At 44.2% G+C, this 14,299-nt stretch overlaps 1 protein-coding gene across 1 annotated transcript in view; it reads right to left on the bottom strand.

The window, feature by feature from the left end:
• Nucleotides 1-13,950, bottom strand: part of nup153 (nucleoporin 153) — a 15,406-nt gene extending 1,456 nt beyond the window's left edge. Inside the window, 23 exon segments of the mRNA XM_051066837.1 lie at nt 1-372; nt 923-1,106; nt 1,228-1,446; nt 1,564-1,980; nt 2,148-2,577; nt 2,579-3,111; nt 3,393-3,596; nt 3,740-4,405; nt 4,522-4,623; nt 4,721-4,805; nt 4,895-4,993; nt 5,087-5,254; nt 5,448-5,583; nt 5,946-5,998; nt 6,098-6,238; nt 7,196-7,249; nt 7,357-7,401; nt 7,587-7,703; nt 7,946-8,074; nt 8,991-9,130; nt 9,533-9,808; nt 9,901-10,126; nt 13,829-13,950. The exon segment at nt 1-372 is cut by the window's left edge and continues 1,456 nt beyond it. Coding sequence (XP_050922794.1) covers nt 285-372; nt 923-1,106; nt 1,228-1,446; nt 1,564-1,980; nt 2,148-2,577; nt 2,579-3,111; nt 3,393-3,596; nt 3,740-4,405; nt 4,522-4,623; nt 4,721-4,805; nt 4,895-4,993; nt 5,087-5,254; nt 5,448-5,583; nt 5,946-5,998; nt 6,098-6,238; nt 7,196-7,249; nt 7,357-7,401; nt 7,587-7,703; nt 7,946-8,074; nt 8,991-9,130; nt 9,533-9,808; nt 9,901-10,126; nt 13,829-13,906 — 4,590 coding nt within the window. The 5' untranslated portion in view covers nt 13,907-13,950 and the 3' untranslated portion in view covers nt 1-284.
• Between the last annotated feature and the right edge of the window lie 349 nt (nt 13,951-14,299).

Consider the following 14,299-nt stretch of genomic DNA (forward strand, 5'->3'; position numbering starts at 1 on the left):
TCTGAATAATCAGCCCCAGCCTACAGCTAAAACCCACCCACCCACCCATTCCAGTCCAGCCCGAGCACAAAAGCGGGGCTGCCCCCTCCTCCCCCCCGCCCGCCCCACCCTAGCCATAGCCCTAGCCCAGCCCCGAGCCTCGGCCCTTCTTCACATGCCAAGTCATTTCAGTGTTTGTCCAGTTGAGACCTTCCCCAACTTTAGTCAGCCTTCAGCAGTGGGGGAAGGGAGGGGTATAAGTCAAGTCAAAGTCATGTCTGCTTTCTAGTCGAGTCCACAGGGCTCTACTTTCTGCGCCGCACTGCTGTCTTGATCTTGCGTCCAGCAATGGTTTGTTGTCCAGCAGGAGAGGCCATGGAGGATTTAGCTGCCCTGGAAGAGCAAATGACATCTTGTCATTATCAGAACCGCAACAAAACATAAGTTAATAAGCAATATTATTGTTTCTCAGATACCAAAGTATTATCAAAAATGTTGAGGAGCCACTGTTGTACCTGAAATGTATGGAACCCTTTTTAATAATTTAGCATCACACATAATGCACAGCGCTACGGCTACAAGATCAAGTCACAAACAAAAATGCAGCCTGTCGACAAAACTACATTCTCCTCTACCATTCAAGGCTTCACACAAAGACGTCAGCTACACTGAGTTGGTGGAGTAAAAATATTTCTTGTCTAGTCGTGTCTAATTCTAAAGTAGTCCATCTTTGTCTCTTGGTAATAAAAGGACGGCTTCTAATATAACTATTAAGAGCAATATAAAGCATCTAGTGAAAACAGTGCAGTCTGTGATTGATTCAACAGCTGATTTATTAAAATATTTACTATCTATTCTAAATGAATGGTACACTGTGTCCTCCCCTAAACTGGGCCAGAGGATGCACATGTTCTTCAAAACATACCCAGAAGGTGCAACATACCCAATATTGAATGTTGGGGGTTGTGAGAAGCTGAATCCACCTCCAGGTGCTCCTGTCTGGGGTGCGATGGGAGGGTTGGCAGCGGGGGTGGGAGAAGCCGCTGAACCCACTCCAAAAGTAAACACACCCGAGGTGTTGTTTGTGGATCCGAATGCACTGGCTCCTCCAAACTGAAAGCCTCCACCTGAGAAATACACATTTACATGTTTAAAGGCAAATACGAGTTCCCCTACACAAGATAATCATAACTTCATATCGTGAGGATCACTGGTATGTCACACTACGCACAACCTGAAGCGACTCACCTGGTGCAGAATTAGCAGCTGCTCCGAATACAGGTGTGGAGTTGGCCTGCTGTCCAAAGACAGGGGCGGCGTTGGGTTTGGCCCCAAAAGTTGGGTTCTGGGAGGGTGTGGCTGTGAAAGGGGATCCAAAGGACGAGCCAAAAGAAGGAGCCTGGTTGGCCCCGAACCCACCAGTGGGGGCCGAGCTGAACACAAATGGAGAGGGAGCTGCAGATGGAGCTGTCAGTGATAAAGAAAGAGGATGAAAAATACATAAATACATATACGGATAATGAGATAAAAGCGAGATTTGATTATAACAAATGTAAATGTTTTATAGTTGAAGAAGATACAGACCTGAAGTTGAAGCAGCAGAGGGTGCTGCTGCTCCAAAACTGAAGGATGGAGCAGCAGCAGTTGGAGCAGCGTTGGCAGAAGCACCAAAGATGAAGGGTTGTGAGGGAGCTGGGGTGGGAACAGAGTTCAGAGGAGCAGTTGACGGAGCGGGCGGCTGGCTGTCCTGGCTCTGGCCGAAGACAAAGGCTTTAGCTGGAGAAGCATCGCTGGAGGCCGCAGCAGGCTGACCGAACATGAAAGTGCTGGGAGCTGTGGAGGGAGCTGGGGCCTGGGTGGAGCTGCTGCTGTTGTTGCTGCTGCCACCGAACAGACTCTGGGTTGGGGTGGAGGATGACGAGGTGATGGGGTTGGTGGTGCTGGCGGGTTTGCTAGTCATAAAGGAAAATGCTGGTTTTGGAGCAGCGGCAGCAGCAGGATCTGTTGGAAAGAAGAAAGTGTTGCTTGTGGATCATAAACGCAAACCTTTCCCTCATGTAGAATCATTCCTTTAACAATTTGCCAAACAGAACAACCTCTCAAATAAACCATGGAGGTCATTACATATCAAAGGTTTACTGAAAGTGTAATAGTCACAAGTTAAATACCTGTAGCACTTTGCCCAAAGGTGAAGGAGGGCTTTGGGGCCTCTGCAGTAGATGTTTCACTCTTGTCTGCTGGCTTTCCAAAGGTAAACGCAGGTGGTGGAGGTTGTTCAGTTGGAGCGCTGGGCTTGCTGAAAGAAAAGCCGCCTGAAGCGGCCGGCGCCGATGTTGCATCTGCATCTTTGCTAGCAGCACCAAAGAGGAAGGTAGACGCAGCGGAGGAGGTCCCGCTTTCCTTCTTTTCCTCTGGCTTCCCAAAGGTAAACGTGGGAGCAGCTGGCTCTTTGTCTGTCTGTAAGGATCCAAACGCAGAGCCCCCCTGTGGTGTGGTGGTCGCCAGACTTGGCTCTCCCAGTCTCCCGAACACAGACCCGGCAGTGGTGGTAGTGGTGGTGGTCGCATTTGCGTTTGTTGATGTGGTGTCGGTTGATGTATGCCGCGCCGTCGCTCTTTTCTTGAGAGGAAACAGGAGGAGTGAAACTAACAGACGATGAGGTGGTGGTGTCTGATGTTTTCTCCTCAGGTTTTGACAGTCCAAAGGTGAAGCCGCCCTTAGAGGAGTTGCTGTCTGTGCTAGATGATCCAGTTCCAAACACTATCCCACCACTGGCTCTGAACTTAAACCCAGAACCAGAGGCAGGTTGTTCTGACTTTTTGTCATCACTAGAGGCAGCCCCAAATTTAAAGCCCTCAGATGAGCTGCCAAATTTGAACCCTGATGAGGCAGTAGTGTCTTTAGAAGTGGTTTCTGATGAGGAGCTTCCAAACGGGATTCCAAATTTGAACCCACCTGATGAAGAAGTAGTAGTAGTAGAGGAGGATTCTGAAAATGAGCCCCCAAACTTAAAACCTCCAGATCCAGACCCCGAGGTACTGTCTGATGTGCCAAACTTGAAACCTCCAGAAGTAGAGGTAGAAGACCCAAACGTAGAGGAGCCTGAAGTCCCACCAGCTGATGAACCAAAAGCTGAAGAAAAGCAAAGGAAAACAAAAATTCAAAAAGGTGAAAAGAATACATCAGGTTCAGGCAACATTTCAAGTCATGAGTATCACAAAACCCAATATTTTGACAGGTTCATATGAGGCCAAAAGATTCAGCAACATGCCATTATGCATCATTCTTATGTCGTCCCAAATACACAGAAACCAGAATTTTATGACTGACTGAGAATATGACTGACATTTGGCTTCTGAAGTCATTTACCAACACGTTCTTGCAAAAAAACTGAAAATAGGTTGCTCTTTTACCTTTGGGCTCCACATTAGCTCCAGGTTTGGCTGCCTGACAAGCAACACACTGTACATCTGCAGCCTTATTCTGTACGAGACAGACATCACACTCCCAGGAACCCTCTGGCTTCTTGAATTTATCTCCCAACCCAAACACCGAAACAGTGCTGGTTGCAGATGATGATCCTGCTGAAGCTCCTGCTGATGTTCCTGCTGAAGCACCTGTAGCATTGATGAGGATAAAGAGATGCTTAAAAACACCTTTTTTGTCTGTGACACAGTCAGAGGAATTCTACTCTCATGAAAACCAAAACCCAAGACTCTGCATTCAAATAGCAACATTACCGTGGTCGTGCTCTTATTACCTGGTTTAGCGCTCATGCAGGCTACACACTTAGTGTCCTCTGCCTTGTTCTGTACCAAACATGTATCACATTCCCATGCCCCATCAGGTTTTTTGAACTTGTCTCCAAATCCGACGAACCCTGTGGAAACGGGGGCTGTGGGGGTGGGAGCAGTCTTAACAGCTGAGAAGGCAGAGGGAAGAGTCAGTGACGGTTTAAGCCCCGTTCCGGGTTTGGCTGTTTCGCAGGCCACACACTTTACTGCATCGGGTTTGTTTATAACAAGACATGTGTCACAGTCCCAGGTTCCTGCAGGTTTGGAAAACATTGCGCCAAAACCTGTGGTGGTCGTAGTGGTGGAGGAGGTGGCGGCGCTCGAGCTGCTGCTGCTCTCCAGCCCAACTGAAGTTGTGGGTGAAGGCTTACTGTCCATAGATTTAGATGAGGAGGAGTTGGGCTGTGGGGCCGCACAACAAACACACTTTGCATCCGATGGCTTGTTCTGCACCAAGCACACGTCACAGCTCCAGCCGTTTAGCGGGGCTTTGAACAAATCACCAAAGCCTGTTGAAGAAGAGAGGGAGGAGGTGGTTGTGGAGGTGGAGGAGGGGGCGGTGGATTGTGTGGAGTTCGGCTGGGGAGCGCTGTCTGGACCTGGGGAAGTCCGAGCAACAGGAGAGCCAAAGCCTAAAGGGAACAGGAGAGGAATGAACACAGTGAACTTTCATGATTGAGTCTTGTAAAAATATACAAGCCTCCAAAAAACATTCAAAGATTGTAGTTAATGTGTCAGTGATTCCAACCTGGTGCTTTGAGAAGATCCAGCACGCTGCCCTGCTTCAGGACCTTGGCTGGTTTAAAGGGTCCCTCATAATCTTCTGTGCTTTTGTTAGCTGCTGGCTTCACTGTAGAAAACATGAAAACACAAAGGTCAAAACTGAACTCAAATTTTCTTAGTTAAGGGAAGAAATCAGGATGAGGCAGAGTTTAAGAAAACGTTACCTGCTGCTGCTATGGGAGCCGACAGCTTCCCGTTTGACATGGAGGGACCTAACTTTGCTACGGGTGCACTAAAAGTAAATCCAGCCTACAAAGAGGAAAAGCAAATAGCACTTATTATCAGTGTTACTGTTCCAAGTGATTGAAATATAAGGACTCAGTGATGATGATACTTACTGAAGGGGAAAAGGAAGGTGGGCTAGCAGCAGTTGCTTTGACAATAGGGGAGGAAAATGTAAAAGGTACACAGGGTGGTGTCGTGGCTGTTGGAGGCTCCTGAAAATAAACATGAAAATTAGTAAAATGTTGTCAGGGGCACATTAGACCCGTAGTAACACTGTAGTGGGATGAGACAGTTTTAAGACAAACCTTATTTGTGAATGTTTCCTTGGCAGGAGTAATGGCTGTGGCGTTGGAGGTGGAGCTGATGATGGTGGAGGTGGTGAGAGGTGGAAGAGGGGTGGAGAAGCTGAAAGTGGGCAAGGCAGAGGTGCTGATGGGAAGTGAAATAGTTGGAAGTTCGGGGACCTCAGCCACCTGAAAACAGACACAGGCATGAACATCACTTTAGTGCATCTTTCAGACTGGTGGTGAAAGGAACTGTTTGCACTGGAAAGGTATAACCTAGATTTAAGACACGCTGTAAATAATACATAATGTTGTGTTAGGAATGCATCATTAGTCTTGGAAATAGAAGCCTGTAGTTTCCTGATCCAAACTCTCTTCTCACCTCATCCTCTTCAGGGCGTTTAGATGAGGGTCGTGCACTGGTCCTCTCTCTCTTCATCTTACCTCCTCCAGAGCTGACGCCGCTGGCTGCAGGCGTGCTGGACAGAGGATAGACTGGGCCACTGGAACCCATTGTGCTGGAAGAAGGGCAAAAGGTGTAGTAAGTAAAACAAACTAAAAGTCATACACAGAGAAGTCAGGCTATTCACAAAAAATTACCAGGGATGTTGTGATTGTCTTGCTTGTTACTCAGACTAAACTGTTTTATATTATTTTGCCAGTTTCTCTTGTGATATTCTCAAACCTCTTATCACTACAGAAATGCTAGGAAACGTATCTTGTTTCCATGGGAACCAATCAGCAATAACACAACACTGTGAACCACATAATTCTATGAAAAAATTTAATAGTTATTCCAACAGATGGTAACATCTGTAATGGATTTCAATATATTGGTCTCAGACCAATCAGAACATTCCTATCAGTCTTGCATCAGTACCTTTGAGATGGACCTGGGGTTGCTTTAGGTAGTTGCGGTGATTGTCTTGTGGGCTGTGGGAATAAGAAACAAACATAATTAGTATTGGAGTGTGTATTAGACACAGAGGAACAATGTTGTGTTGCAAAATAATGCAGCATTGTGTTTCTCACCGTCTCTCTTGGGGTCCTGTCCAGAGTTCGGCTCACTCCTCCGGGGGTCAAAGTAGGCCTGAAGGACACAGAGCGGTTTCCTGACACTGAGGCTGCAGCAGGAACCACCAGCTTCTGCACCGGTGGGAGGGTGGAATCCATCTGAATTAAAGACAGGGCATTCAAATATAAGATTCATAATGAATAAAGGTGCTGCTTTGTCTAAATGTGTCTCATATAGCTTTTGACTCAATGATACAAAACTTAATGAGTGTACAAATACTATTAAAACACATGACACGTGAGTCATGACATTGGATTTAGGTATTTAGTTAGAGCTTCAACACAACAAACATGGCCAGAGGAGTTTCCTCTCAAATCATCAAAACACAACACTGCATTTGTATAGGCTATTCCTTTCAACTCTCAAATATCAGTATCACTATGGGTCTCGAAAACCTAGTATTAGACAAGTTATATTTTAGGGTACACCAAAGTAAAGTTAGAAACGACCCGTTTACTGTGGACTTTCTTATCTTGGACCTGCGTGGGTCAATACACCATTGTTGGCCTTTACAAAGCAGCTGTCGCAGATGGGAATGCCTGACAGTTATTACTGAGGACAAGAGCTGGCACAGTTTAACAATGGACTGCACTTAACACACTGCTCATACACACACTTTCATGACCCGAATACAACATGAAGTCTAGCACACTTTTGCTCACAAGCACTTGCATGTACATGCAAGGAAAACACGTGCACACGCGCACGCACAGTAGTGAACAGCTGTGTCCCAGCCGCAGAGAATCCTGTTAACTATTGTAAAGGAGGCCAACAGGCAGTGGGACAGGAAATGACAGGAAGACAAACCACAACAAGTGCTGCTGAGTTTGTACAATGACATCCCTGTTTCGTTCACTCCGCTGAGCCTTGTGAGCCTTGTACAAACACTCTAGAAGACAGAAGTGAAGTTTGTTTGCTAGTGTACACACACACACAAGTCATACAGGGACATATGGCATTAGGTTATTATAGAATCAGAAGCTCCTCACAAATGCAATTTTTGATGGACCAGACATGAAGGAGTACGGTAACAAGAGAAAAAAAAGTGCACTTACCCGTTTCTTTTTCGACTGGAAATGTGAAACATCTAGATTTGTGCCATCCATTGACTGCAAAGAAAAAACAGGCTGTTTATATTGGACAAAAATTTATCAAATGTGTTCAGGTGGTTTTATTTAAAAAAACTTGTAACATTGAGTACATTAAAATCACTTACTGGTGACAGGGGGGATGAGGCTGCTGCTGGGATTCTCTTAGCATCCTGTAGACAAGGAAGAACGAGCTATTTTAGACAAATATATAATTTCACAGGAAAAGGCTACGATATTATGACACAAATTTACATAAGCATGGTCATTAACAGCATATCAAGTCTATATACCACTGATACACTTTGAGTTGAAATCAAGTTTGAACTGCTGAGATTGTGTTTGTGTGTATACTCACAGCCAGAGGGCTCGACATGCGCTCCAAAGACTGTAGGATGCGTCTGGCTGTGGCACTGGTCACCCCACAGGGCTGAGCGCCAGCAGGCTTGGCCTTGATCTGTCTCCTCACTGGGGCCTACAGATCAGAGGAGCTAATTTAGTCTCCAATTAAATGACTAATATTCACACCTCAGTCACATTAATCTTATGATGTCAGAAATAAACGGCTGACCAACTAAGGGCTGATGAACTTTAACATCCAAAACACTGAATGTACATGGAGTAACCATAACTAAAGTGTACTCATGATTTTAAAATTTTAGCATTACTTGATTCTTGAATTCTTGAGTCTTAGTGTCTGGTCTAAATGGTCCTCACCTGATACGGTGTTCCTGGACGTGTGCGAGCGTTCCTGACTGCAGCTGCCCCACCGTACGTGGTCTTCCCAGGGTAGAAGGGTGAATCTCCAAGCTGACTGGAATTCAGCGCTGTGCTGTTTAATGTTGACTGGAAGAGAAAGGTTTTCAATATTGGGTTTAAGAGAAATTACTTTGTTGTATTACTAATAAATGGCACTCTCAAACACGAACTCATCAAATAATTTGAAATTATGGTTTTGTGATACATGAAACAAGGGAAAGTGGTTAGTAAAGTAAAATACGTCCTGCAATCTTTCCAATATTCGGTCACATCCATTAGTATTTCAGCTTCAACTGTTTGCTTCTGCCGATCAAGTCAGACATTTTTCTCAGATGTAATTATATCACCATCCCATATGGTTTAATGTGAAAGATACTGTCTGTGATGTCCGAGTATTGTCACAAACATGTGGAGCAACAAGCTAAGACTTGTACAAGGTGTCACTGTGAATTTGTTTTTATATCTTTAACACCACTTTATTCTTTCCTTGTTAAAATCTGAGTCAGACTGCCACACCACTACAAACTAGTTCTTATATGTTGTGGTGGCTGGCATGCTGCCATGCATGTGAAAGTAGATGTACAGCATGTTGATGACGTGAGAGAGACACTGAATGCAACAAAACAAGACACTGTCTGGCTGTGAGCAGAGGAACAGCAACATTGATTTGCCAGATAAAATGACTGTAAATCATTAATGACTACATTTGAAAGCTTGAGGTTCCAACATTTATCTACACCTACAAAGCAACAGTCAGTGCAGAATTTGTGCAATTTTGTGGTGCGTGTAACTTTGAAGAGTTGGATGCACTGACCAAATTCCAGAGGGACATTTTATATCGAAGTGGGTCACTGCTCTAATGGCAGCCTAGATCACACCCTGAGACACCAAAACACAGAGCCTTGTGGCACACATCTGTTCTTTCGGCCTTCTTTTTTCCCCTTTTACTATGATAAATGCTGACAAACTCACTATACTGATGGACAGACACCCAGATACTCACATTAGAGGATGTTCCAAAGACGGACAGGTTGAAAGCAGGCTTTTTCAGACTGGACTGGGAAGGCTGAGGTCCAGAGTTTGTTCTGTCCATCTCTGGAGACCAAAGCTGGGGAAGTGAAGCTGTTTTGGAAGTGGGGACATCTGAAAAAGAGGTGATTCGTATCATACCATTTCCTAAAAATTGAGCTTAGGCTCTATATTATATATATTAGGTCTGAGTCTAAAATATAGAGAAATAAAGTCACTGACACTAGCCTCTGATTTCTCAATTATTCCTTAAAGCTAAAATCAGCAACTTCTTTTGGTTCTGTGATGTAACTTGCGGTTCATGTGCTGCTATTCAGTCTCAGACTATGCAAAGAAATCCTGCTCAAATCAGATCATCACAAGAAGTGTTTGCAGAAATGTAGGTAACTGTGTTCCAAGAAGAGTCAATGGGCTTCAGGTTTTCATTCCAATCAATCACCTCAGCAGGTGATTTCCCCTCTGTATGAAGGGATGCTAATCAGTGGGTGGAGGGACATCTTTTATGCTAACACTTACCTTTGTCAGAGGCGCGGGAGGAGAACCCACTCGTGGTGGAGATGTTATCATCTTCGTGCTGTGAGAGGTTGTCCTTGATTTCTTTGACCAAGGAGAAGCCTGTGGAGAAGGGTCCGGGGGCTGAGGAGGTGGAAGGCTGAGAGAAGAGGCTGCTGGAAGCCCCCAGGGTCGGGGAGGAAGCATCCAGCGGGGGGAAATGAAGGTGGGAGCGACTCAGAGGAGGTCGAGAAAGCACATACTCCTGAAAGTTCAGGGATGCCCGACTGGTTGAGGGCTCTGACAAAGACAGCAAAGGTTCAGATGAGTACAGCATTTCTCATGCAAGGGATTTTATACTCCCTTGATAAACTACTGAAAGAATCCCTCACCTGTGTTACTGGTGCTAGGCTCCGGGGAGTCACGTCCATCAAGTGGAGGAGGTCCTTCTTCACTGCCGTTAGGAGGCGGCGGAGGAAGGGAAGGCTGGCAGTTCTGGTCTGTCCCTTGTACAGCCCCCCCTCCTTCAGGAACATCTCCATTCTTGAAGTATTTCTGCAGCCAGGAAGGAACGATGCTCTTTACTGTGTCTGTCACTCGACTGATGAGGCCTGACTGCTGCTGATAAAAACATGCGAAAGGGAGAGGAAGCCATGAATAGGGGAAATGAAATGAGTGAGAGGCAGAGATGAAAGCACATAGACAAAACAAAGAACCGCAAACTTAGGACGTTATTTCTAGCCCCATCATTAGAATTCCTTGGTGATCGGCATTGGATAAAATTCAGCAAAACAAAACTTGTGGGTAAAAATGCTTGGCTCTTATTTTTCAACTACTAACACCAGGAAAACAAATAAGAAGCTGATGAGTGTATTTATGGTGCTCAATTCCACATAATTTGTTTTTGAGGCCTTTCTGAGAATCATATAAAACAGTTGCTGGACTCTTGTGATTTGCTAAATATGAGCAATCAACGCTGCATTTTAATATTTGAATCAGCTGCGCAGCCCCACTTGCAGTGAGCAGCCATTCGTCCTCCCCAGTGTAAAGCAAAACACAAGCTCAGTAAGAGAGAAACTGGGTCAGGCACTGTGTATGCTTCCATGAAGCAGCGACCGGCGAGAAGTGACGCTGGTCTGCACTGTACTGAGGTCTAATACTGGATGAATCGATAAGAATGAGTCTTGACTCCTACACCGAGCACGGAACGTCCTGGCATTTCCAGGATTTAAATATCTAGAAAGCTCTCTTCTGTAGAATCTATGAGCTGTAGCATTTAAGTGAAAAACTGGCTTCTACATTTGGGGCACATTCTTAACTGAGAAAGGTCTTAACTGGCTAACTGGAATACATCCACCATCTCCGAGGGGTTTGCATTCCTTGAAGTCAGCTGGGAAGTATATTCTGTTCAAAATGCTGTTGAACTTCATGCCTTGATCAAAACTTGCTCCTGTGGTTGAATAAATGAGCAATTAATGTTGGTACATTCTGAATAACCCTCTTGGATAGAGCAGTTTGAGTTGCAGTATGGAGGGGGGCATAAATAATATCTATAACATAAATGCAACAACCAATTAAAAGGAAGGATATGTTAGAGAGCAGTGAACAAAACAACACATCAGTTTAATTTATGATATAATTTCATTAGCTATTATATTGGTACTGTGGCTGTATTTGGAAGTCATCAGATAAGGTAATGCTGTTCCACATCTTATGTGACAAGATGCCAGATGGAGAAGGTAAAAGTTGAGCAAAGGAGCTAGTTAGCCAGCACATCTCTTCATGTACATGCTGTGTAACCCCTGGCAGCTTTCAAATCCTGATAAGAGCCATATGTGCCTCTTACTTCCTGCTTATCTTTGAAATACACCTGTGGACCACCCTGCACTTTAACCTATGTGCAAATACACACAACTTTGACTAGTCAAGAGTGTAATAACACCCCAGTGCTAGTTTACTTAGCACTACATACACTATTTTTATAGGGATTTTAAGGGTGCTCCATTTCTGCTGTGGACGCGGCCATGTGATTAAGCGACCTGTAGTCAACTGACTCCACTCTCTGAGGAACCTCTCATGTCTAACTTTGAATACAGCTGTAAATGTGCAGATCAGTGCATCTAGCTTTTTAAGCTAAAAAAGTCACATGAGTAAATGTGATGAGCATGCACACTTTCACGTATTTAGATCTTTTAGACAGTTTTATTGTCTACTTTATATCACGTGAAGAGGTACAGTAAGTGCTGATGAGGGAAAAACTCCCATTGTTATGACTTGCAAGCAATTACAGAGGATGTGAGATGAATCAAGACTGTGATGGTGCAAACACTGCATGTCTTATCATGCTTCTTCTGCTTTTTAACCAATAGTCTTGTGTAAACCAAGCTACTGCAGAAAAGCTCAACCCATCTTTCAATGAAAACTGTACACAAGACTGGGGTACTCATTGTTTTTGGCTGACTTCAGTCCAGACGTGTGTATGAACCTCAAAAAACGCATTATTTGCTTTTCAGTCAAATATATGCACATTCCAAGATGTAACCATGACCCCCCTTATGGCACAGCCAAGGCACTGCTAAAGTCATATTTGAATTTATTCAAACTAAACATCACAGTTTCAGGTTGGGCAGTTATTCTCATTTGTTTGTTGCTGGAAACACATTCTGCTCAGCCTCTCCTCTGTCAACATCGTCTTGAGCACAGCAAATATTTAGCATAGGGTCAACATCTAATGATCAAAAGATTTGCGGTTTGGTGAAGAGGGATATGGTGCCAATAACTTTACCATGACACTGAGACTACATGCCAAGTTAGTAGCATTTATTAGATCAATTACATGTCTTTTCTTTGTGCATATGCTTAACTACAAAAAACTACACTAAACCAAATATTCATGCAGTTGACAGTTAATTAGGTCCAACTAGTTAAAATAAACAGTGTACAACATCAGCCCCAGGCCTGTACTAAATTATATTGTTCAACTTTAAGGTTATTTTAGAGGTGGTAGTTTGTGGTGGCAGCATTGCACACTGTAGAGTATTTCTTCACCCACTGTCTCTCAATGACGGTGAATGCTTAAGTGTGTGTAACACAAATAGAGGACTGATGTTAAAAACATGTTCAACAAATACAATACCCTGAACCTAACATTTAGTTTGCATAAATGCACATACTATACTATGGTAACTTTATATGTCTACCTAAATTGGAATATAGTTCAAAGTGGTGTAAGTTCACACATATGGATAACTGCCACACACAATAATAATTGATCAATGAAATAATCCAAATCTTGACTGCTGGGGGTTATAAACTGGCAACAAAGTGAATCTAAGTGTTGCCTTTATCTGGTCACAATAATCAGATGATTGTATAACTGTCGATATCCACACCATAGTCAATGAAACTAGCTAGCTTGATTTTGAAGTAGATCCCGCCTGTGCGGTCAGAAGACACATTGGAAAGTTGACTTTGGTATAAACAAACTATCTGATTTGTGGTTCACTAGAATATTCTTCAGGATGACTGACAAAATAGGTCAATGAGTCTGCCATGTGTCAAGTCACATAATGCCCACTATTAACATTATGGAGTGAAGTTAAAAACCAACGTTAGTTAGTTGATGTCCAAGCAGCAAATGAATCCACTGAGGCAACCATGTGGGTTCCCAACCAGCCGATGCTTCCTGCGCAATCCAAGTGACTGAGATTTGGCTAACATTAGCTAGCCTAACACCCAAAACGTTACCCGACACGCGAGCGCCTCAGTCTTAAAGATTATCTGCACGAGAGCCGGTCACAGCTGTGGACAGGTGTAAACTGGCCCCAAATGACCATGTCACTTCTGCCGGCAACGGTGTGAAGCCTCCAAACTTAAGAGCCAAAGACAACAATGCGTTGCTCGCCAGTGTTAGCCTGCTAACTAGCATTAGCTATACCGGCTAATATGTAGAATTCTACTTCCTTGCTTTCCGCTAACTTCGCTAGCAGCTAAGAACTCACTAACAGAGCTAAGACTGGTTATTCCGACGTGTCATGTCTATGCGTGTACTTTAACAAATACTGGTTAACTAGTCTTAACGACTCACTGTGCCGTGATTTGACCTGTCAAGTCCGTGTGATTTTGCTAACCTATAAGCCAGCTTGCTAATTCACTAGCATTTCCCGGACATGCTAACAGCGCGTGGAGGCCACGAGCGCTAACAGCAGGCCGTAAAATGTCTCCAACAAAACAATAACAAGAGATGAGAGATAGCGACAATGCGATCACCGTAAAGGCCTCGACACGGGCTTTAAAAACGAAAACTTTCACTCGATTTACCTGTTTACTCTTGGCGTAAGGTTTAGAGGCGATGTGATATCTCCTGCTTCTAATTTTCCCTCCACCCGTGGCCGCCATGGCTCTTTCGTCTGAGTGTCTATCGGTGTTTCGGCGCCGGATAGCTGTCATCCAGCACAGCGGCCACGCGCAGCGGCATCATGGGAAATGTAGTAGCTGAACATAACAAAGAGGTTTGATAGGACTTTGTACCGCATGGCTCTAACATGGGGTTATTTAATGTCATACGACTGAAAATTGTCGCACAGCCAAGGTTTTAAAATATGTTGTTGATTATTTTGTCAATGGGAGTTGTTTCTTGGACATGTCCCCAGAAATTATTTATGTTATATTGTTGTTGTTGTGAAACAGAAATCAAGATGACAACATTAATGTGTGTCAGTCTGTTCATGCAGACATCTCAAGGACAAGGGGAGCAATAAAATATCTTCGACCAAGGACATCATGAAAAAC

The sequence above is a fragment of the Lates calcarifer genome, linkage group LG3, assembly GCF_001640805.2.
Source record: "Lates calcarifer isolate ASB-BC8 linkage group LG3, TLL_Latcal_v3, whole genome shotgun sequence".
Taxonomy (NCBI): domain Eukaryota; kingdom Metazoa; phylum Chordata; class Actinopteri; family Centropomidae; genus Lates; species Lates calcarifer.